The following is a 25,893-nucleotide window of genomic DNA, read 5'->3' as shown; positions in this document are numbered from 1 at the left end:
AGTCTGTGTGGTGCCCTGGTGGCCTGCATACAAGTCAAGTCAAGTCAAGTCAAGTTTATTTGTATAGCGCTTTTCACAATACAGATTGTATCAAAGCAGCTTCACAGTATTAAATTAAAATAATACAACAAAGTTTGTTTCAAGAGGAATTTATTGATTGATAAAATTAAATTAAATATCCCCAAAATATCCCCAACTGAGCAAGCCAGTACAAACGCCAAAATGCATGTATCATTTACACTAGTCAATGTTATATAAAGCACCATCACTTCAAAAGAACTATACTTGAAGCCTAGACATTTCTTTGGGGTGTAGAGACATTTAAATGAATGGAATTGTCTGGTTAGCCAGGTTTTTCAAACAGAGCACAACTAGGTTGAATAATGTTAATGATCATTATCATTAATAAAGTGCTTTAGTAGAAATAGATCTCAAATTCATCAAGCTAAGCTTTATAAATTGTTCATTTGTCTTATCTTTCCCCTCAGTCTGTTCACCACCGGTGCGGTCCCACTAGTTTGGACCCAAGGCCGAACTACATCTATGTTTCTCCTCACCACGGTAATCAGGGAGGGGGTTAGAGCATATTACGGTGTATGACATTATACTAGCAAGTTAACACACCTCTTTTAACCTCTTCTAATTTTAGTGATCTAACTGACAAAGTTTGACATCATTAGTGCCGACATGGATAATTTTGCTGAGTTTATGTTTAGATTTAGCCAGTGCAGTGATGTTAGGTGCTCTGCACTGTTATAAAAAAAGTTCAATGGGTTTCCATATACACTCACCTAAAGGATTATTAGGAACACCTGTTCAATTTCTCATTAATGCAATTATCTAATCAACCAATCACATGGCAGTTGCTTCAATGCATTTAGGGGTGTGGTCCTGGTCAAGACAATCTCCTGAACTCCAAACTGAATGTCAGAATGGGAAAGAAAGGTGATTTAAGCAATTTTGAGCGTGGCATGGTTGTTGGTGCCAGACGGGCCGGTCTGAGTATTTCACAATCTGCTCAGTTACTGGGATTTTCACGCACAACCATTTCTAGGGTTTACAAAGAATGGTGTGAAAAGGGAAAAACATCCAGTATGCGGCAGTCCTGTGAGCGAAAATGCCTTGTTGATGCTAGAGGTCAGAGGAGAATGGGCCGACTGATTCAAGCTGATAGAAGAGCAACTTTGACTGAAATAACCACTCGTTACAACCGAGGTATGCAGCAAAGCATTTGTGAAGCCACAACACGCACAACCTTGAGGCGGATGGGCTACAACAGCAGAAGACCCCACCGGGTACCACTCATCTCCACTACAAATAGGAAAAAGAGGCTACAATTTGCACGAGCTCACCAAAATTGGACAGTTGAAGACTGGAAAAATGTTGCCTGGTCTGATGAGTCTCGATTTCTGTTGAGACATTCAGATGGTAGAGTCAGAATTTGGCGTAAACAGAATGAGAACATGGATCCATCATGCCTTGTTACCACTGTGCAGGCTGGTGGTGGTGGTGTAATGGTGTGGGGGATGTTTTCTTGGCACACTTTAGGCCCCTTAGTGCCAATTGGGCATCGTTTAAATGCCACGGCCTACCTGAGCATTGTTTCTGACCATGTCCATCCCTTTATGACCACCATGTACCCATCCTCTGATGGCTACTTCCAGCAGGATAATGCACCATGTCACAAAGCTCGAATCATTTCAAATTGGTTTCTTGAACATGACAATGAGTTCACTGTACTAAAATGGCCCCCACAGACACCAGATCTCAACCCAATAGAGCATCTTTGGGATGTGGTGGAACAGGAGCTTCGTGCCCTGGATGTGCATCCCACAAATCTCCATCAACTGAAAGATGCTATCCTATCAATATGGGCCAACATTTCTAAAGAATGCTTTCAGCACCTTGTTGAATCAATGCCACGTAGAATTAAGGCAGTTCTGAAGGCGAAAGGGGGTCAAACACAGTATTAGTATGGTGTTCCTAATAATCCTTTAGGTGAGTGTAGATCCCTAGGGTTCTTGACTCAATTTTATGCCAAAAAGGTTCTATACAAGGAGAAATGTCTTAAATGACTGCATAATACTTTCATGTTTAACTGGTTATTTCAATTTGTTTGACTTCTGATTTGACATTTGACTATGGTGGTTGGTCTCCCTCTGTTTTTATATTCTACTACTATATTCTACTACTCTAGGGTTTATATGGGCATGACTTTCACCCCTTTTAAAGCCACAAATCTAACAAACTTTTATCCAGTTCAGGACACAGAGGCAACAATTCTCAAGAACTGAATTATTCATAAACTTTCAATATGCATGTATAATTTATTCAAACTTTTATGTCTCTGAATATATTTACAGACACCAGTGTTAAATTTAACAGATCAAGTAGATGACATAGAAAAGGAACATGTATAAAACGGATTTTATGACATTTACAATTAAGGCATTTCACAATGTGAAAAGTGCTGTCCAGTAGTAAACACTGCATGTCAAGATTAAATGTTGCACGTGTTTCGTGGTAGAGTTCAGATTACGTAGTCCAGAGATATTTTAATTTCAAATATATAAAAATTGCCCAAATAAAATATCCCTGAAAAAGTGTGTATCAGTTTAAATACAGACTTCTGCATCCAAATTGATCATTGCAGTTACTTGAATGCAAATTGAACCTACAGTTACTTGTTACCCAGTTAGTGCCACGTTAACGTCACATTGTAGAATATCAATTTTATACAGTTGTCTAGAATATAAAGCTCAGGTAATTCCCCAATTATCATGATAAGCTTCTAGATATTTGATAAATGTGAAATGTTTGACATTCATGGAGTTCATGTAATCTCTCAATAATGTCATTAAGCATCTGCTCTTCATTGAGTCTCTATATCCTAACACATCTAAAACATGTCACACAAACGGTTCAAAGTTCATTAAATAAAAATAAATCAAAAATCAATTAAATCCATGAAACCATTTTTACAGTTCATAATTTGAAAAACAGAGATTTACAAGTAATGCATATGCATGTAAGACAGAGTAAATTATGTAATTTTTTTTAGTAAAACACATTGGAAAGCCAAACTGCATAAAACAAATCTCTTCTGTAGTTGCATTTAGGACACTGACACACATTCTTTACATTTTAAGACTGGAGCATCATAGCAAAGAACAAGAGCACTTGATGTGATCAGAAAAGGTAAACAAAGTGCAAAAAGGTGCAAGACTTTGCAGGTGTGTTCCTGAAGAAAAGAATGGCTGTCATTTACACAAAACTATTAGATGTTAAATCTGCTTGTAAATAAAGCACTACTATAGAACTATTTCTTGTGAAATACAGTCTTAAGGCTCAAAGTGCAAACGCTAAAGATATTTGGAAAATCATCCATCCATTTCTTCCAGTCATAACAAAAACTTAGTGTTTCTTTCACATTTACATTTACATTTTACATTTATTCATTTAGCTGACGCTTTTATCCGAAGCGACTTACAATTGCTATATATATGTCAGAGGTCGCACGCCTCTGGAGCAACTAGGGGTTAAGTGTCTTGCTCAGGGACACATTGGTGTCTCACAGTCGATTCGAACCCGGGTCTCTCACACCAAAGGCATGTGTCTTATCCATTGCGCCACCACCACCCCTTTCACTCATTCTATTCAAATCTCACTGAACATTTGAGCATAAACTAATTAAACCTGCACTGTTATGAAAAAATAAAAAAATAACTAAACAACTTAAACCAGTCACTTACACCATAAAGATTATTTATATTTCATTTCTGGTTTAAAACAATGATGAATAGAATATGCAGATACGCTCATTTTCCTTATACAAAATTCTTTATTCAAAATCATAGAAATGATAATAATAATAATTATAAATATAAATTTCTTGGGCATGTTTAGGGTTCAAATATAAATTCACATGGGTCATAAATTCACATGGGACTATATGGGTTTATGACACATGGAAAAAACACAGAATGAGAGCTTCCTGCCATTTTGGGCACTTTTCATGGTTGTGCTTGGTTATGTTCAGGCATGTGTTAAATATAACACCGGCTATTCACAAACACTCATAATGGTTTAGATTTTTTTTTCTGCCAGTGTTTTTATGACCCCTTAAACATGACATATGAGACAAAACACATGAAAGCGCCAGATCCAAGTTCTATCTACACGATTCAGGTAGGCTGTTTACAACCATTTTTAAGTTTGTTAAAATGATCATTGTAAAGCGAGATGGAGCGGGTGACCATTGAAAAGCGGTGTTTCAGTGCCGTCCACATGTGTGCATAAAATATTCAAGCTGTAAACTCATGCGTTTACTTATGAACAAACAAAAAACTCAAAATCAAGCCGAATTATAATTTTCCAGTTTTAAACTGTTTTTTTGTTTGTTTTTTTACATGGAAAATGAAATGGCTAGAAGGTGTTCAGACCAAAAAGTCTTAACTTCATAATTGGATTTTTTTTTTTTTTTTTTTTTTGATGCATTAAAACAAAGAGAGAAATAAGAGATGAGATGGTTTATGTTTGAAGTAAACAAACTATCTGAAGGTAAACTGACCTTAGTGCATCTTTTTATTTCTAAATGATTATTTTTACATTAATATAAAATTAGCTTAAGAACTTCAGTCTCAAAGGCAATAAACATCATGAAGCTTGGATTCGAGGGTTTTGAGAGCAGCAAGCAAATGGTGCAACCAGGTGTTGAAGTGCAAGCGTACTAGTTGTTAGATTACAGCCCTTAAAAATGCAAGAACGGTTAATGAAATGACTTACTTTGATCAGTGCAATTCAAATGAGCTTATTTGTACCAATATACTTTTACATAGTACATATATCTATTAAAGTTATTAAGATTGCTGAAAGTTTGGTCAAGTAAAGTGCTGTGTCGGGTTTTTTTTCTGTATTGAACAGAGCCTTTGAAACTTTAATGACCAAAACAACTAAATAAAATAAAAGGATTAGCATAATAGAGTGAAATACTGAAAATAATGTAAGTTTTGAAAACATGGGCTCTTTTTTTCTTCTTCTTATTTCTTCACGTGTTATTCAATCAAGAAGCTGTGTAGTCTGTCATTATTCCTAGGTGCTATTATTTATATTAGTGTTGAAAATGTGAGTTCACTCAATCCATGAGAGAAAGCTTGACTTGGACATAAAAACTCATTTCCACATACCTGCCTGATATTTTTAGTTCGTCCATGTAGCACATAAGAACTGCGCGATCATATGAAGCCAAACGTGTTCATTTGCTGCTTCTACATGAGTCCACAGCACGGCTCTTTTGTGTTAGTCGTGTCCTCTTCTGGTGCTCTCAGCTTCAGTAGAGGTGGATCTCCACTAGCTTTGGTAAAGTACACTGCATTGGGGGATGCATCCTGCTGTACCGATTCAGGGGGTTCCAGTGGCCCTTGGGGTCCTTCAGGGACGAGCTCATCCTGAGGGCCTGCAGACAGGGGTAAAGGAGGTGCTGGGTGTTTCTGTAGTTTAGCTGCAGCTCTCTGCCGCTTGAGATCTGCGAGCGTGTGGTGAGATCTCTCTCTGCTCATGCTGTCCCCGCCGGTAGCATCCGAATCCGGAGTGAGCTGATAGGAGGCGCTGCGATCCCTGCGCCCCCCGCCCTGGAGTTCTCCAGGAAGCGAGGAAGAAAAGGATGCTGTGCTGCCATTCCCCAAAACCTGAGCTCCATTTTCCACCTCGACAACCTCTAATGGAGGAACAGGGGTGGCATTAGTGCCGGACACCTAAAGTGAAGGAGGGAAAAGTACAAGAAAATTTCACCAAGGATGGTCAAATCTATATATCTATATGTAAGACACAAACACATTCCTGAGCTCAATAGAGGCTCTCAAACACAAGATCAGGTCGCTATTTACACAATCATTCTATTTTTCATGCAATCATTAAATTAAAAATAGCCATAAGCAGGCTGAAGATGCAAATTTTTCAGCAACACTTGATCCATTAATACTAACGCTTTCTTTTCTTTTCTTTTCTTTTCTCTTTAAATCTATATCCATTTATAAAAATTATGTATACTGCGTTAGACTAAAGTGAGAAGAGTCACAGCACTTGCATATTGTTGTCCTATTGTTAGTTTAATTGCTTCTATTGCTCTCCATATTTGTAAGTCACCTGGGATAAAAGCGTCTGCTAAATGATTAAATGTAAATGTCTAAAGTGAACATAACCAGTTGGGGGAAAAAAGATGTCTAACATTATATAAGATCTGTGCATTAGGTCTTATTATCAGTGTGTCGAAATACTACTGGGTAAATTGGCAGTGGGCAGGATAACAGACCCAAACAAAAACAGACATTCCGACACAGAACGCACATTTCAAAGTAGAATAACTGGCTATAGCATTTTTTTCAGAGAAAATCATATTTCCTAAATATATCTGCAAACATAATTCATAATCCTGTTTGTTATTTGCATCTTTTGTCTTATTTTTAATAAGAAATAGAAAATAGAAAAGCAACTACATTGTGATTATTAATAGTATTCTGAATAGTAATTATTATTAATAAAAGAATTGAAGGAAAAGATGGACTGAGAATTGTATCAAATCGTTACCCTCTGAATCGTAAACGAATCGTGCGGATTGTGAAGAATCGAGGCAAGTGAAGCAAAAGTAATCGTGAAATATTATTACAATTTAAAATTTGATTACGTTGGTCATAAGAGAGAAAGATGTCAACATTTTAAAAAAAATACATAGATATGAAAACCTTTACTAGATTTGCAAAGTTGACAACTGTGCAAACGGTCCATAGAAGGTGTAGGAGTTTTTAGAATAAACATACATTTTTATTAGAAAGTGGACTAAAGGGGACCTAGGAGATAAATATTTAAAACATCTGTACATCTGTATATGCTTCTTTCATTGTACCCCTCTGTAATATTTTGATAAAGCTCTTTTCTTTTGTCTTTAATTTCATCTTGATCACTTGGCCCCAATCAACGTTTTTATGCAGACGACAAACAGATCTATACAATTTTGAAATCTGGTCAAAATGCGACATCTTCCTTTCTTTCAAGCTGCATTTTCAAAATTAAAAAAACGTATTTTGTCTTAATAGTAATAAGACCAAAGTAACCAAAAAGAATAATGTCTTCTTTTTTTTAATAACCATGATCTTCCCAAACCATGATCTTAGAGTGTTCCCAAACTGTCATATTTCATATTTCAGAAGGTTTTAAACACTGAATAAGCCCATTTCTCACCAGTGCAGCGTGCAGGTTCAGTTCTGCATCCGTCTGTCTGTCTTCATCATCATCCAGAGCATCTGTCTGTCTTCCTCTCTCTTTCCACACCATGGCTTCCTTCTGATGCTCTCTGCGGTACAGACTGCTGCGCTCATTCACACTGCTGCGCCTCACTACTTTACTGTAAACACAATTCACACACACTGTTTCAGAGGGGTTCTTTATATCATCATTATTAACTGTATATTGGGCATCACAATGGGCATAATCTAATCATGAAAAATACCAACTACAGCATTCCATTGTAAACGAAACAGCAACTGAGCGATTCCAATCACAGTCAGCAAGGCTGTTTCCATGGTTTTTATGTATGCTCTGGTACAAATGATAATTTTTTATGCTGTAGTAACAGTTTCTTCTTAAATATAAAGGGGGAATCAGTTCGATTTTTAATACAACTGTCACTGTCGCAAGCTGTCAAGTGCAGATGCTTTTGTTGTGCTGTTAGTACTCACCCTCTGCTGCCCGTGCTGGACACTCGTCTCTGCAATGTGTTCTTGTGTTTGTCCTGACCCTTCATGATGGCATCATGCTTGTGTTTCAACTCCATCATTTTGGCCCGGACCTCCTCATCAGTGCACACATCTGCAAAACAACACAAGTAGTATCGTGAAGTCTCCTGCCAAGTCACTCCTGATCAAAAATGTGGGATGTGTCGTATACCCAGAGGCGTCTCGTCCAGCTCAGACTTGGCGTTTAAACTCGCACCATTAGCCACCAGCAACTCCACCATATGGATCTATAAGAGCAGAAAGACGGACACGACAATCACGGAAGAATAAACATCAATTTTGCCATTAAAGTCAATATAATCATTTCAACTAACAGTTTTATGATTTAAAGGTCCATTACATGTTTGAAATGACTAAGTTTACCATTTATTACTTCCTAAACAGAAGGTGGGGCAGGACATTTAAATTAAGGCCAAGAGCCTTTCCTTAATTTGTCAGTCATGAACTATTATTGGTTAGTTGTTATAGCCAGTTAAAAGGTAGACAATTTTTTTTATACTGGTTGAAACGCTCTTCACATCCTGATAGTAATCGATAATAGATCAATAAATGGTCGAAATGCTAAAATATGTACATATCTCTTCTATGGAAGTCACAGGACCAAAAACCTGTCAACATATGCATTTCCATACCTCGCGCAGACATCACACATCATCAGCGCGTTCAGTAAGGCTATGCAGAAAGACAGTCACTGATCGCGACAAACAGCAGCCGCCTCCTGAACCAAAACAACGAGCTAATGCTGCGTTCACGCTATGCCGTAATCGTTACAGGGTGGCAACCTGTGACGTTCTACTCACAGAGGTTCACGTCTTCAGACTTATGCGTTTCTATGTCAACACTATCAATTGCGAAATTAATCTACAGCAGTCAGGTGGTACAAACAGAGTAAGTAGTTTATGTTCATTATTATTGTAATGTTATGTGCTTTGAGACATGAGGTAATTTAACGCTGTCTCTCATTTCGTGACACTTTGCAGATGCTGTAGTGTTTTCAAGGAAGGCTTTGGAGAGTGCACTGTAGGGAGGGTGGGATCTTATGCTTTCAAAGCTATCTTACTATTGCTAATCTGTTTGAATTTGCCAACCCTTCCTTTAATGGCAGGTTGTATTAAGGCAGGGGTGCTCAATCCTGTTCCTGGGGATCTACCTTCCAACAAAGTTTAGCTCCAATCCTAATCAAACACATCTGTATCAGCAAATTAAGATCTTCAGGAACATTTCATAAATTACAGAGAGGTGTGTTGGAGCAGAGAGTGTTTACCAGTTGTTGTTTTTTACCCGCCTTCCAAAAAAAGCATAGTCTGTTCTGATTGGCCAGCTGGTCCCAGTCTGTTGTGATTCGTCAAGTCACATACATATACATATACATATATACATATATATATATATATATATATATATATATATATATATATATATATATATAAACCGTGATGTCATCGTCCAGCTATATAATAGTATAATAATGCACTTATAATAAAGTGCAAGTATAATAGTGTCAATGCAGGCAGATCAATATTCTTGTTGAATATTAAATTTAATGTTAAATTTAATGATCCCAACTAAGCAAGCCAAGCCAATGGCAAAAAAGGTGGAAAAAGGCAACAGTGGCAAGGAACCAAAACTCCATCAGTTGGCAGAATGGAGAAAAATAAGAAAAAAATGTGTCCACTGCTTAGAGCATACCAGAAATGTAACTCTTACCATAACCGGCTCGTTTCAGCACTGGAAATACTACTGTAATAACTACGCTAACTATGCCATCAGTTTTGCCATATCAGTTCAAGCCCTAAATCCAATAATGACAGTCAGAGAACAAGTGAAGAAGCTGATCGACCCAAACCACATTTCGCAAGCATGACTTCACAGTGGCCTTTTTTAAATTTTATACCTCTCTTACATTTCAGATGTGATGTTATAACTGTGTCATTTCTCTACACCATGGTTAAAATGTGTCTGTTAACACACAAACTCTTTACTACTCCCTATGAAACTTTGCTTTGTGATGGTGTATTTTAGATAATTTAAGTCGGCATGAAAACTAGATATTTATATTTTGCTTAAAGGTCTTTACAAAAAAATATTTAAAAACTACAATAAGACCAGTAACATGCATTAAGAAAACAAATGGGGTACATTTAGATTTTATAGAGGCTGCAGACTATAAACCCTCATGAGTGTCAGTATTCACCTGTCCCCAGCAGGCGGCAGCATGGAGCGGCGTCCACCCGTCAGCATCCCGGTCGTCAGGAGACATCCTGTGCTCCAGCAACAGCTCCCCCACTGACATGTATCCATTAGCAGCAGCTATATGCAGCTACACAGAGAACTGGAACTTTAGTTTTTGCAATATTATAAATGATCGTCCTGTCTGTATGCACTGCGGTCTCTCACCAGAGTGGCCCCATGCTCGTCCTTCACATTCAGATCAGCTCCGCTCGCCACCAGCTCTCGGAGGTCAGACAGCATCGCTTTCTCCTTGGCTCCGCGACATTCGTCAATTCTCTCCTGAGTAATCCCTAATTAAAAACATATGGATAATAGACTTATGTGAGATGATTAGGAAACCACTGTTTAAATGTGTTGGACTGCAATAACTAATCTATAAAAATCATCAGTTTAAAATGCTACAAAACAGTTACAGTAATTATGATTTAGTTGGGTCTGTGCTTTTATAGTTATAAGTAGCAAGTGCTATACAATCGAATTTTGCTGTAAATCCGTAACATACCGTAAAGTTCCTTTTTCAAATACGTAACCTGTTGCAAAATCTAGTTTTGCTGTGTCAAACCTCTTGTTCTCAGTGTAGATTGGTATTAAATTTAGCCTGTGTCATGAGTCCGTCTTGTTTTCTGCCAGCTGTGCACTCAACACAGATGTATCTTTAGTTTTAATACAACCCCAATTCCAGAAAAGTTGGGACATTTTGTAAAATGCAATAACATAAAAAATCTGTAATTTGTTAATTCTCTTTAACCTTTATTTAACTGACAAAAGTATGTTATCCAATGTTTTCACTGGCCAAATAAATTGTATTTGTAAATTTTGATTTTGATGCTGCAACACACTCCAAAAAACATATGGGTCTGGCAATACCAACATTTCCCTCTAGCATTTTGAGTGCTGTTGAACAGATTCTTAAACACCTCTGATTGGCCATTGTGTTGACGTACTCAACATATATGTCTCTGATTGGCTACAATGATCAACAATGACATCTTTGACGCTTTTCATTAAACACTTACACAGATACACACGGAAGCGTTTTAAAGCAGGCGTCTATCAGCGGATCCCTAATATAGCCGCTGATAGACGGATCCACTTAAAGACGCCGCTTTCAAATGCTCCTGTGTGTATCTCTGTAAGCGTTCGATGAAGATCGTCAAAAATGTAATTGTTGATCATTGTAGCCAATCACAGACAAATATGTTGAGCGCGTCAAAGCAATGGCCAATCAGAAACATATGTTGAGCGCATCATCACAATGGCCAATCAGAGGTGTTTAAGAATCTGTTCAACCGCGCTCAAAATGCTAGTACAGACTTGGTACCAAAGTCAGTACTTTTTGACAACTCTAAATGCATTTCTATCCAAGTAACAGTGTAAAACATAACTAGTTTATGAGCTTTTATCTTTTAAAGGTAATGTCCATCAACACTGCACATAAGAGGTTTGATTTAGCTCAATATTAAGTAAATTATAGGCAACCCTCACCCTGCTCTGCCATGATCATCTCTATGAGCTCTAGCGTAGCCTCGTCCTCACACAGATCATACGGCATGTTTCCATCTGCATTCACCGCCAACAGATCTGCACCCCTAAACACATGAACTCAGACAGTCTGTGTCACAGTTTTAAAGAATAAAAGTTGTGTATGACAAAACGCAGTAAGATCTGCATGACAAATAAACTGAGACTTACGCTTCTATCAGCATCTGGACGAGGTCAGTGTGCCCGCAGGTGGCCGCTGCATGTAAAGGAGTCCACAGCTCACTGTCACACGCATTCACGTTTGCGCCCGCGTCCAGAAGACAGCGAGCTACGTCCAAAAAATCATCTATGCAGCTCTGCGGAGAAACAGTTGTCTGAATTCTTGGCTGTAGAAAACATGATTCAATAGTAGGGATGTGCCAAGACAGTCGGCCAAGTCCTCCAACAACCAAATAGTTGATTTGTGTAGTGGTTGATAAGGCTGATATTTCGGCAGATATTTGGCATTTTTTTAATCAATGATTTTCTGTTCATTAAGTGTCTGAAGCAGACTTTAATTTTGATGGTGCCAAGACTTTTGTTTTGACAAAAATTCACAAATAACTGCAAAACTGAAATCTCTTTCTTTGCACAGTACACGACATTTGCGCAGTTCCTCCATTTTTTCACACAGACATGCCAATGAACGAAATGTACACGTATCCTTCCTTTTTGGTTGAACTAATCCTTTAAGTGTGTATATTTTTGTATTTAAATATAATATAATTGTATTAATTAATAATATAATAGCAGTATTAATGCATCAGTTTGAATGCAGATACTGCATTATGTGAAAATTATATTGAAAAGAAGATGAAACTCTCAAATTAGTCAGTCAAATTAACTGAAAATATTACTTCTGGGAAGGTGAACTCTTTTGTCATGACTTACACCAAATTTCGTTTCTGACTTCTACATTTTTGCTTGTGCTCCTAAATTTAAATGATGCTTTGTCACAGCAATACCTTAATGGTCACATACACACAGATTATGTATATGTGTGTTGTTTGTGTCGATGAATGTGTACCTGATGTAGCGCAGTGAGCCCGTCCTCATTGTACAGGTCTGGACTGACTCCATTATTCAGCAACTCTCGTACTGCCAACAGACACAAATGCTCTAAAGTCACCAAGCCTACAAACTCTAAACATTTTGAACAAATGATGATATGAAAGGGAAAGTTCATCCAACAAAAAATTTTTATTCTGTTATAATTTACTCACCCTCATGTGAGTAAATGACAGAATTTTCATTTACTTGCATCGTCTTTTCTTAAAAAGTTTTTTCCCCATACAAAAGGAAGTCAAGAGGGTTGTTTGGACCTATTTAGAAATTTGTAATTATGGTTTATAAACCAAATTGTAAATATACATATTAAAAAAACATATTTTCAAAAATGTGCCCAATGTGTGAAATTATTTTGACATAAAAAAAAAAAAAAAAATTAAACTAAAATGTTCACATTTTTGGCTATGTCTAAATTAATCCGGATAAATTTTAAAACTGCATTTACGTTTCAAAACGCTCTCCGTCCACACTAGCATCTTCAAACGTTTTCCAAAAGTCTCTCATCCACACTGAAACATCGGAAAAAGCTAAATTCACCTTACTGCGCATGCATAAAACCTTATAAAATCTCATAGAGTTGATATAGACAGAAGAACAGACATACTAAAGTTCTCTTCTGCTGAATCATTTTATTTAGCAAAATATCTCACCATTCACTGATGCGTCCAAGGTCACACTCATTATATGTTTGGTCTAAAACGCAACTGCTCACATGTTTTGCCACAGGACAGCAATTGCGAGTACAATTTTGTCATCTTTTCAGGACTGCGATATGAAGATTGTATAAAGATTGTGAAAGTGAATAGCACATAACTGGCACAATACCGGTATAAACATAGATATCTTTTGGTTGAATATGCGTCACATGACTAAACATGCATCATCATTTTTAAATACCTCCCTTTTCACAGTCCACACTAAAAAGCAAAAATGGCGTTTTCAAATTTGTCCACTTGGGAAAGAGTTTTCAAAAAAGCTCAGTTTTCGCAGAACAAAAACGCAGTCTCAGTGTGGACGGAAGACCAAAATGGAGAGAAAAAGATGCGTTTTCAAATGTATTAGTGTGGACAATGCCTTTATAGCATACCAATCAACTTCAGTTGAAAATATAGTAGGATTTTATTTACTAAAGATTTGCTGTTTTGAACTTGTGTTAAAGTGTATAATCTTGATTTAACAGCTGATGAAACAGTGTCATTGGGTGAGAGAGGAAGAGGAGGGTCATTTTTAATGGTCATTAAAAAACTAAATTTATAACTGCTTTTAATATCACATTACAGAGAAGATCTAGCAAAAGAAAAAAAGATCTAGCAAGATTTATCTTGGATTATTTTTTACATTTAAGAACCTGCAGTTTTATTAAAAGGGGTGTGTAGACTTTCTACAGCCACTGTAATAAGGGAAAGAGATTTGCAGTATTGCTACTCTACTCTTACCCTCCTCTATGTCATTCCTGGCTGAAGCCTCCAGTAACGTCACGTTGGTGTGGAAGGTCACCCTTCTGCTTTTCTTCACCCCATCTCCCTTGTGACCACGGGCACTGTCCTTGTCCATCTGATCCCAGCCTTTCAGCTGCTGCACGCGTCTCTTCTGTGCCTGCTTCAGGCGCTCAGTGGCCGAAAGACGGCCGATAGTTGCCATTTCTGCTAGCAGCTCTGCATGCTCTGCCATATCTTCCAAGTCAAGACTCTCAACGTCTTCACAGTCCCTTCTGACACCACGAAGACTGCTTGGACCTTCTGCTGTCTCCTATCATAGACATTCGACTCTCTCACAGCTGCAGTTCTGATGTCCAAGTGCCTGATGAGAGCTGCATACAAACTCGAGATCCAATGGGATAATGAAGAGGTGTGGATGACAACCAAAGACGGACCATATTCTTGATAACTTTTCCTATGTGGACCAGGAGGACAAGTTCTGCAAAGAAAGAGGGAAAAGTTCTGATGTCTTGCATTTTAAGTGAATTTACATACCAAAAATACAGAATGAAAGATGCATAAATATTCTTTTTGAACTGTGCTATAGATAAAACTAGTTTGAATGAGATCATATTTACCACTCAAAATACAAAAGGAAGGAGCTTCGAGAACAGATCTCAAGAGATATAAACCAATGAATGAGTTTACTACACATTTATAAGTAACTTTAATAAATGCATGTTTTTCAATAGTTATACAGGCTTAGATGTGCTCTCCAAGCATGTCTTCATGGGTGTTAAGTTCTCAATATTCACTGGAGGAAAACAACTGGAGGGATGAACTTAGCAAAAACTTCTTACAGACGATGGGAAACTATCTTGTATTGCTCCCGCATTAAGGAATACGCTCATGCTGAATAACGCTGACTAAAAGAAGGGGAAGAGCTGAAGCCTGCCGTTTTCTATGTGATTTAAAGGGACTGAGGCAATTATAAATTAATGTACAGATTTAATCACAATTATTTTAGGGTGGCTTGGTAGAAATTTAGGGGCTGAAGCCCCCCTAAAAAGGGCCAACTGTCCACTGTCCTGTCCACAGCCTTGCAGAGTTTACGCTGCGTGCGTTCACGGCATGTCGTACTTACAGTAGTCTCAAGATGACAACACGTGATGTTATATTCTGAGCTGTTCACATCCTCGGACAGGGCTTTATGTGTTTCTATAGCACTGCTATCAACGCCTAAATGAATCAGCGGTCAGCGGTCATGTTACAAGCTGCAATTACAATCTCAGGAAATGAACACTTCTTTTCTACGAGTTAAACACATAATTGCAGTAATCATGACATGATGTGAACGCACCTTTAGCTCCAACCCCGCTCCAACTGTAGTTTTTTAAATAAGCCTAAAGGTCTTGATTAGCTGGATCAGGTACGGTTAATTAGGGTTGAACCTTTATTCTGCAGGACTCTGCTGGCCTTCCAGGAACTAAGAATATTTAAAGTTCCCATGTAGTCAATAGTTGTATTCCTTAAGCCCTTAAGTAAAAAATATTATGTAAAATACATATTTTATAAAAAAGAAAAAATATTAAGTACCGTATATTTGATTTACTGTAAGTTAAAACTTCCATTACTTTTTCATACTTTCATTTTTTGAAGTGTTTTCACTTCAGCAATAATCTGCTGAGTGTGTTTTTTTAAAGACCAAACTTGGGTCTATATTCCAAAGCATTCTTGAATTACAACCATTTAAGTTTGAATAGTGCATTTTAACGTCCATTCTCAAAAAGGGGGGTGACAGTTATCTTTGATCACCAAAATTATACATTCAAATGTTTTTTTTTCCTGTGAAATTCGTCATGCCTTAAAATAGCTTGAATGTAACTCTACACCCTTGCTTCACTTAGTACATGCAAACCATGAATATGCAAATTAGCCCCGCCTCCACTCAGTCACACTCGTGTCAAATTTACTGTAGTAAACACTGCACCATTGTATCGCTCTTTACAACGTAGCTGTCGTAGCAGTAATTAATATGATTAGCCTTTTTGGCTTGACTACATTATCAATCAGCTACTAATGTGTTGCTAATGTTACACAAAACATTTTCCCATTCACAAGCTCAGAGTCAGACAGCTGCCTTCTAAAAATCAGTATACTTAGAAACACTTTTAAAAACTCAGAATGTAAGTGGAGAAAGGCATATAGTTCATCTTAACATCGTGATATACATAATTCACTGGCTATATTGCTAAATGTTTCATATCAACAGAAAAATATACCGAGATAACCTGGTTTCTACTTAATAAGCTAAAGCCAGCCAGCACAACAAGGTAGTTTGTGGTGTAAGAAACACTGTTGATTTCAACAACCACATTTTTGAGACGGTCTTTAATTCACTGCAGTTTTAAGGAGAAAATGGTGTTGACTTATGATTTTGCCCATGGTTTGTCTAAAGCATATTAAAACACCACATAGACATAAAAACAACATTAAAACTTGATTTTCACCACAGGGGGTCTTTAATATATTTGGGTGAAATTTAATGACAGATACATCAGATTACTTGTTCATTATGTTAGTCTCATGTAAAATGAAATACAGATATGACAAATTACCAACCGATAACTGATAATGTGCCGATATATCATGCATCCCTAAAAGGCACACATTTCTTGTTGGTTTGTTGTCAATGAAGGGGTAAGTATTGGTGGGGCTGTGGGTGTACCAAAGATATATATATATTTTTTTAAGTTAAGAAACACTCCCTTAGGTCATGCTGTGCTCACTTAAAAATAAATCAAATTTACCTTCACTATTTAGGTGAAATTAATGATCATCAAAGCAAGCAACACAAAAGTTATTGGACGGACTTTCATTCAGTGATGCCTCAACAAAGCAAAAAATGAGGAAGAGAGACCGAGTCTCACTCACTAATAACTGCAAAATAAGTACATCTACATATTTATTAAAATCCACTGAATCAACGCAGTGCAGGACCAATAAGTACAAACTCAATAGCCTATTATAAACAGAACTCCTAAAACTAAAAGGTATATCAATATGAAAAATACAGGTATGAAAAATAACTTTACACATGGCTGGCAGGTGGACAAAATAGAAGAAAAGCTTGATAGTACAGGCAACTATACATTATTTAGGAGTATTCTATTCGTTAGGATATTGATACAGGATCAGTTGTTGTAAAGTAAGTTTCTATTATAATGGTGCCCCTTAAAATTTTTATAAAATACTATTTTCCCTCAAAACCGTTATTATAACAAGCCTAAAAGCAAGCCTAATTGTTATATGCCAGTTTGACATGACAAAAAAAAGAATGTTGAGTCGAAACACTCCCTCACCTTGCTTGTCTTCTGAGTGGACATTTCTCTGAGCCTGCCATGAGTGACAGAGAAAACAAATGCATGCAAACTCTGAGTTCTGAGGTCAAATTAAATGATTTTGTTTTCCGCTCCAGATATGGTCTACAATAAAATAAAATAAAATAATTAATTATTATTATTAACATAACAGTAATTTAAACGTAGCCTTTGTAAAACGAGCAGGCAAATATCATGACGATTTTTTTTTTTCGCTCCAGATATAGTCTACAATAAAATAAAATAAAATAATTAATTATTATTATTAACATAACAGTAATTTGAACGTAGCCTGTAAAACGAGCAGGCAAATATCATGCCGATTTTTTTTTTATTAATCGAGAGAGGCAGATATCGTTATCGCGATTAAAATACGATTAATCGTGCAGCCCTAGCCATTGTTACTGTTTGCATCACTGTGTAGCTATACAAGTGCTGAGGAAGCCTCTGGAGATGAAATTTAGATCCGGTAATAAATAACAATATTCAGTGTACAAAGTCAGGTTTATTAGAAAACAAGGAAACAAGCTAGAGCAGAGGTTAAATGCAAAGGAGAGAAACATTTGTGTGAGTGTGTGTATGTGTATGTGTATGTGTATGTGTATGTGTATGTGTATGTGCCTTAGTTTAAGGTTATATGTACAATGAGGATGTGAACAAAAATATTTAGAATCATGCTATAATATAATATAAGAATATGCTATAATAAGCTAATTTCCAATTTTGCCTTAGAGCCCTAGAGGTAGGGGAATGTGCCAGAAACCGTTACAACTGTCCCACTGTGGTGGTGAAGTAGCACCAGTGGTGAGGCGCACCAGTGGTGAGGCGCACATCACTTGGCAAATCCATTTTTGCACATGTAAATGTTGCTGGTTTAGGTGCCCACTGGGTCAAGAGTGAAGTATACAGTAAGCAATTAAGACTGCAACTAACAATTATTTTTGAGCCGGTTACTCTAAAAAAGAAGAAGTAGATAATTTAAGGCCATCATTCACTTTAAAGACGGTTCCTAAGTCCAGAATAAATTCAGCCAGACATAAATAGGGCAAACAAATATTTTAAGGCATCACTCACTTTAAAAACAATATAAATAAGTCACAACTAGGGCTGCACGATATTGGGAAAAAAACTTGACATTGCGAAATAAGTTGGACAATTTATTTTTAATACAATAATTTGTCAGGTATATTACAAATTTTAATACTCTTCAAACTTTCCGCAGCTCACATTTTGCAAAACAATAAGCACCAAATAGTGAGAATGATTTTGAAGCAGGTCGGTCCAAAATATATGTTGAGGGAATGACAACTTATCTTCTTAAGCAAAACATATAACCTCCAAATACATCTGCATAAACCCACGTTCACTCTGTCTCACACGCACTTGTTAATGCCAAAATCTAACATTTTGTGATTTCAACTAAGGAGGGCCCACAGCAATAACATCCCCGATTACCCTAGCAATAGCCCAGCTTATACAGAACGCTGCTGCCCGGATTCTGAACAGAACACCACCAAATCACACCAGTCCTCAGGTCTTTACTGGCTTCCAGTTACAATTGATTTTAAAGTACAGAGAGGCCTTAAAAACTGCTAGATCTGCTTATTTTTCAACCCTATTAAAAGAAAATGAACAAAACCCTAGGTATTTATTTGAAACAGTGGCTAAATTAACGAAAAATAAAGCTTCAACCCCAGACATTTCCAAGCAGCACAGCAGTAATGACTTTATGAACTTCTTTACTTACAAGATTGATAATATCAGGGAGAAAATTATAACTATGCAACCGTCTACTACAGTATCGCATCAGACTGTGCATTGTAGTCTCCCTGAGGAAAAATTCGATTCATTCATTGCTATAGAAGAGGAAGAATTTTCTAAACTCGTTAAATCATCTAAATCGACAATATGTATGTTAGACCCTTTACCGACAAAGCTATTGAAAGAGATGCTTCCAGAGGTCATAGATCCTCTTCTTAATATCATTAATTCATCTTTGTCATTAGGATACGTACCAAAAACTTTTAAGCTGGCTATGATTAAACCGCTTGTTAAAAAAACGCAACTTGATTCTACAGAATTAGTCAATTACAGGCCAATCTCGAATCTACCTTTTCTGTCAAAGATACTAGAAAAGGCAGTATTCTCGTCTGTGTTTCTTTTTAGAAAGAAATGGTATCTGCGAGGATTTCCAGTCAGGATTTAGACCATACCATAGTACTGAGAACACTCGCATTAGAGTCACAAATTATTTGCTCTAATCATCCGATTGTGGTTGTATCTCTCTATTAGTGTTACTCGATCTTAGTGCTGCATTTGATACTATTGACCACAACGTTCTTTCAAATAGACTCGAAAATTATGTTGGCATTAGTGGAATTATATTAGCATGGTTTAAATCATACTTAACTGACCGTTATCAGTTTGTAGCAGTAAATGAAGAGATGTCTTATCGATCACAAGTTCAGTATGGCGTACCACAAGGCTCAGTACTAGGACCGTTGCTGTTCACTCTGTACATGCTACCCTTAGGAGATATCATTAGGAAGCATGGCACTAGTTTTCATTGTTATGCTGATGATACTCAGCTCTATATTTCTTTCACGCCCTGACGAAACTTACCAATTCACCAAATTAATGGAATGCATAGTTGATATAAAAAACTGGATGACTAGTAATTTCCTACTACTTAACTCTGAAAAAACAGAGATTCTAATTATTGGACAAAAAACGTCCTCAAGTAATAACCTAGAATACTATCTAACACTTGATGGCTGCTCTGTCAAACCTTCGTCGTCGGTTAGGAACCTGGGTCTGCTCTTTGATACCAATCTTTCATTTTGAAAGTCACATGTCTAGAATCTGTAAAACCGCATTCTTCCATTTTAAAAATATAACTAAATTACGTCATATGCTCTCAATGACAAATGCGGAACAATTAGTTCATGCGTTCATGACATCAAGGCTAGATTATTGTAATGCTCTTATGGGTGGTTGCCCTGCACGCTTAATAAATAAACACGCTTAATAAGCAGCTCAAGTTCTTACTAGTACTCAGGAAGTACAATGCCACTGCATTGGCTCCTATTAAACATTGTATAAATTTTAAAATATTACTGATTACTTACAAAGCACTAAATGGTTTAGCTCCGCAGTACTTGAGCAAGCTTTTAATGCATTATATTCCTTCAAGTCTATTGCAATCTCAAAATTCAGGCCAGTTGATAATACCTAGAATATCAAAATCAACTGCTGGCGGTAGATCCTTTTCCTATTTAGCACCAAAACTCTGGAACAATCTTCCTAACATTGCCCGGGAAGCAGACACACTCTGTCAGTTTAAATCTAGACTAAAAACACATCTCTTTGACCTAGCATACACATAACACATTAGAAACTTCTATAATTCAACCGAGAACAGAACACTCCCCATAAATCCTGATGTACTCGTTACATCATAAGAAGAATGGCGTCTACGCTAATATTAGTCTCTCTGTTTATCCCGAGGTTTACCGCAGTCCGCCGTATCCAGGCCGTATCCAGATCTGATGAAGGACCTGCGCCTGCACCCGACGACAACACAGCCCTGAAGTGTCAACTAATCGCTCCCCTGTGAAGACCTCCTTCCCTTCCCTTTACCACTATACAGATAAAACGGTCAAAATAGTTACCGTTCACATGGCTACTCGGAAGCGATAAATAATTCTGTATTATACGTTTTTAAGGCCAGACAAGTAATTTGTTGTGATCAATTTGTAAAGAAACATATATAACACACATATATATATATTCAAACGTGCATACCTATAGACTAAACACATAATATGCACGCCGTCATTATATATATATATATATATAAAATTCTTCAAGGCTTGCACCTTGGACCCTATTTCAAGGTTTGCGTTCTTGACTTGACACGTGTGTAAGGTGTGAATCTGAGATGGTAAAAGTTGGTGCTGATAACAGCCAGACAAAGCTACAACAGATGCATAATAAAAATGTTCACTCACTTCAAGGGGGTGACTTAACAAGGCTCCTCTAGAAGAAGCATTTTACAGGTGTAGTTGCCCTAATTTAAAAAGTTTTCAGAGGTTGTATTGTTGACAAATGTAAAAAAAATAAAAATAAAAAAAACACAGTAAGTATGCACGTGATAAGCCAGCTCCTTTTGAGCCCAGTTTTAATACAAGAGTAAACCACCAAGCAAAGAGATTCATTATTCATAGGCACTAAGCAGATTTAGAGGCAGAACAGCAAGAGTGAGAAGTTCTCCTAATCCAAATGTTCTGGACAGGATCAGCACAGCAGTATAAAGACTCATTCACAGCAAGAGCCAAACGAAAAGCATGTCACATGCTTTAATGTCAGACACTTGCCATCTGACCATACAGATCTCACTCACTGAGATAGCGTGATATAGGAATATCACAGTTTAATGACAATAACAGAAGTTCACTATAAGTAATAATAGTACAGCTGTTGTAATTAAAAAGATTAGTATAGAACACATTCTAAATTCTTTGTTCTTTCTTACTGCTTTTACTTCTTTTTGCTAATCAACCGAAAGTGTTATGTCATCCATGATTTTTAATCTCTTGATCTCTTTAAATAGTTTGATCTGCCTGCTAAAAATACAAACATTTCAACATAAAACTGAATTAAAAAATATTTTGAGATGACTCAATACCAACGATTTGAGGTCAAGTGACAATGTAGCACATTGTTTGAAACATTTATCATTGCATACTACATCACATTGAAACATACTATTCGTTTTAAAAACATCAGGAAGTAGTATACATTATAGGCTATAGTACGTGCAGTAAATATTTTGAAGAATTCAATGTCAAACACAGTCTGTCACTTTATTGAGAACAGCATTATGAAAACGCCCACATACAGCATATATTTTCAACAGCTAAAAAATATTCTAGGTTCAGTACAAGCTCAATCGACAGAAATTGTAATGTTGATTGACAAAAACTTTTTAAAGAGCAAAGATCATTATAGTTACAGTAAGGCACTTAAAATAGTGAACGGGACTTATATTCAATTTTCAACTCTCAGCATAACAACATAACCAAAACAACTCTGACTGTAAAAATGCTGATTTAAACAGCTTTACAGATGATATATTTGAACAGATGAATTAATGTACTGCGAGTGTATTTATAACAGAATGCTGTTCTGTTAACATGGGCACGGGAAATATGCACTGCAAACGGAGTATGTGTGAAACAGGCGTAAGGATGGCCCATTGATCTTGCACATCCATTTTTTATGTCCCACCTCTGTTCCCGACTGAATATGTCCAAGTGCTTCTCATTTCAACTCTGACCTGCTGTAATGCTCTGTTGGACAGCCTTCAAGGTGCCTCTGTAGATGATCCAGAACACAGCAGCATATCTGATCTTCAATCATGCTGCCACTAGAACTGCACCCTATCTCAACACGCTCATACGCGTATATATTATCTCCCACTCCCACTATCTATCAGAGAGGGAGCAGCACCTGGTGTTTCTTTTGCAACCAGGTACAAAGGCACTTTCCAAGACTAGCTGCACAAGGGTTCATTGTACAGCAAGATAATGACTCAAAACAGTTTAGACAGTATCAGAACTGCCTTAGAAGAGAAGATTTCCAGACTTAGCCCTGGGCTGATTTGGGACGAACTGGACAATATTTCTGGGAACTTCTAATATAGGCCTATATGCAGCTGTGTGTGGCTGCGTGTGAGCAGACAAAAACCTCTTGAATCTTATTCACACTGCTTGTCTGAATACTGATCGTGAAAGATGGCGGGCACTAGTTGCACGATTAATAGTTAAAAGATTGCGATCTCGATTCAAACACCCACACAAACTCACATGACAACGATTCGACTGTATATTAATTATTTTGACAAGTACGATCACAGCCAACATTGACCCAGAGAGCAGTTGTTTCAAAAAAGTATTTAACAGCTTCCCAATCAGTCTTTTAAACCACATAGTATCATTATTTCTGTTTCAGTTATTCAAATTATCACCAAAGTGCTGGGGTAAAAGTTTATAGTAAGGATATAAACACTGATGACTACAGTAGCAATCAAAATAGAGTAAATCACCATTTGAAACTAACAAATAAAGACTGTATCAATTACATCGTTACACCAGTAGGTGGCGACAAGTGACTGTTAAAAATGTATTTGTCATTGAATCATTCATTCAAACATAAGTTCAAAAACATTGATTCATCCAGTAATGAAACAAGTGAAGTCTTTATGAGTGAGTCACTGAAACATTCATAACAAACCAATTTTAAAAAAAGAAGTTATTCAAAATAATTAAATATTTTAGAAAAAAATTGTGATTCTCAATTTATCCAGAATCATGCAGCTCTAGCGGGCACTATTTGTTCCACTGCTTTTAATTGTTTCTTTGTGCAATTATTGCCATCCATTTGTCTTTTTTCATGCCACGAAGTTATGTACTCTTTACTAATATTAATTTATTTACATTAATATTTACCTTTAAAAAGTTCAAAGGCATTTGTTCAATAGCACTTTTTGGTATCAAAGTAGGTATAGGTATAGGACAACTAAAATTTCAGTATCATGGCACTAAGCCTAAGACAAGCGCATATTGCTGAATATGATACATTGCTGTATAAAATGTCTGCTAAATGAGTAAAGGCAAGATCATTTTAGATTTCTTGTCATGTCGGAGACCTAATATAAACCTTAAACATAAACCTTACATTGACAAATCCTTTCAACATAAACACTGATGATGAATCAACGTTACTCATGGTGCTGCTGTTATAATATCTAGATTAGTTTACTGACTCAGGGTTCCCATTGTCATGGAAAACCCATTTCTAATATTGCAGGTTCCAGGCCAAAAAATAAATAAATAAAATGGAAATAAAATAAATCCTTCCCAAAAAAATCATGGAATTTCCTAGTGAAATGTGGTAGGCCTATATTTGTTCTGGTTAAGCAGAGCTGAAAATGTGATTGGCACAGTGCACAGATAGGCTATTCAAAGTCTCCACTAGAATGTTTCCTTTCAGATGACTGTTTGTTGGGGCAGTAATTCGCCTTCCTTCTTTTTCTTGCTTAAAATACACTACACAAAGTATTTAACAATTATTTTAATTTATATTCTTATCTCATTTCATTACGAATCGAAGTGAATCGTTATGAATTTGCAATAACTGCTTTTGAATTTAATCGAAAACCTATGAATATGAGTATAACCAACCATTACAAGCCAATGCTTGGTTATGCCAAAAGCATGGTACTTTGGTATACCATGGTAATGAAGGCTTACCATACATTCAAGAACTGACATTAGGCTACCATGCTACTTCAAGGGGGCAAGAGTGGTAGGCTACTATTTTAAAAAATAAAAAATAAAAAATAAATAAAAAATGGCAACACTATCTACCATGTCGAAAACGTGGTAATACGAAGGACCATGTTAAAAAAAAACATTATTCGAAATGTTCTATTTCCTGTTTACTAGCATAATGCTAACCTGTCTGAAGACCAGAGTTCATTCCAACTTCATCCCTCATACGAAAAAAAAAAAAAACCGATACAAGAATACCTGATCATTGTATTGAATCAGTCATTCAGTAATAAAGCCATTTTAGCGTTAATTTTAATGTGTGTGTCAGTGGCCTGTGAACGCACCTGAGTACACACACCTGTCATTTGACCACCTGTTTGTCATGTCACAACGCTTCTTTCTCACCTGTTGCTTCAGCTGAACTCAATCGGTAAATTCATGTCCGTCTGATCACGTTTAAATCCTTTTCGTCAGCTTTTGGGATAAATGAAATAAAACATGACACTCCATAACAGCCGTTGCGCCCTTTGGTCCGTCTACTCGCTCAACGCATCCCGACAGTCGGCGCTACACTAACACACACACACTGGGAGTTTGCACAGAAAGGGAATGTGCTGGCAAAGCCTTTAAGGTTTTAAGAAATGGGCGGGTTGGTCTGAAAAATAATGATTCTATTTTATCGCTTCGGAGTATATTTCTAATTAAATTTCTGTGCCAGTGTTATTGTTCAGGTGTAACTTCTGGTCCAGATCTCCGATGTTGCAATAGACAGCGTTATTCCGTGATACCTGTTACTTTTTTCAGCGCAGGTCAAGTTGAACCAATCACATTCGTTATGATTATCAAATAGCGATTTTTGTTTAACCATTTTATAGAGATAGCTGGGCGGAATTTTATTTATGTCAGACAGCAATCCTTTGCACAGTGGTTTAACAAATGTATTTTTTGTGTGTGTTCAAATTCCTAATAAGACAAAAGACGTCCTGAGATGTGAATGGCTCTCATTGGGAATAATGCCATCTGAGCCGTCAAGCGCCCCCTGTTTGTTTATTAAAGGGATATTTCTCCCAAAAATGAAACTTTTGTCACTTACTCACCCTCAAGTTGTTCCAGACCTTTATGAGTTTCTTTCTTTTGTTGAACAAAATAA

At 36.8% G+C, this 25,893-nt stretch overlaps 1 protein-coding gene across 1 annotated transcript; it reads right to left on the bottom strand.

The window, feature by feature from the left end:
• Window positions 1–3,648: 3,648 nt before the first annotated feature.
• Window positions 3,649–25,510, bottom strand: ppp1r16a (protein phosphatase 1, regulatory subunit 16A). Its single transcript, XM_082152769.1, has 11 exons — window positions 25,149–25,510; window positions 14,048–14,528; window positions 12,571–12,641; window positions 11,715–11,860; window positions 11,508–11,611; window positions 10,188–10,312; window positions 9,985–10,110; window positions 7,942–8,017; window positions 7,734–7,863; window positions 7,237–7,399; window positions 3,649–5,753 (listed from the first exon to the last, which is right to left on the bottom strand). The coding sequence occupies exons 2-11, from the start codon at window positions 14,280–14,282 to the stop codon at window positions 5,268–5,270; spliced, it is 1,662 nt and encodes a 553-aa protein (XP_082008895.1). The 5' UTR covers window positions 14,283–14,528; window positions 25,149–25,510; the 3' UTR covers window positions 3,649–5,267.
• Window positions 25,511–25,893: the final 383 nt, after the last annotated feature.

Source organism: Leuciscus leuciscus (assembly GCF_965113295.1).
Source record: "Leuciscus leuciscus genome assembly, chromosome: 21".
Lineage (NCBI taxonomy): Eukaryota > Metazoa > Chordata > Actinopteri > Cypriniformes > Leuciscidae > Leuciscus > Leuciscus leuciscus.
The sequence above is the reverse complement of the archived record's forward strand: the minus strand, read 5'-3'. Positions and strand labels throughout refer to the sequence as shown.

Bases quoted from the DNA above. Each gene is read 5' to 3' on its own strand.
- ppp1r16a (XM_082152769.1), bottom strand. From the start codon at position 14,282: ATGGCAGAGCATGCAGAGCTGCTAGCAGAAATGGCAACTATCGGCCGT. The intron at 10,111-10,187 runs GTGAGAGACCGC...TTCTCTGTGTAG, and splicing joins ACGAGCATGGGGCCACTCTG to CTGCATATAGCTGCTGCTAA. The intron at 7,400-7,733 runs GTGAGTACTAAC...TTGTGTTTACAG, and splicing joins TCCAGCACGGGCAGCAGAGG to TAAAGTAGTGAGGCGCAGCA.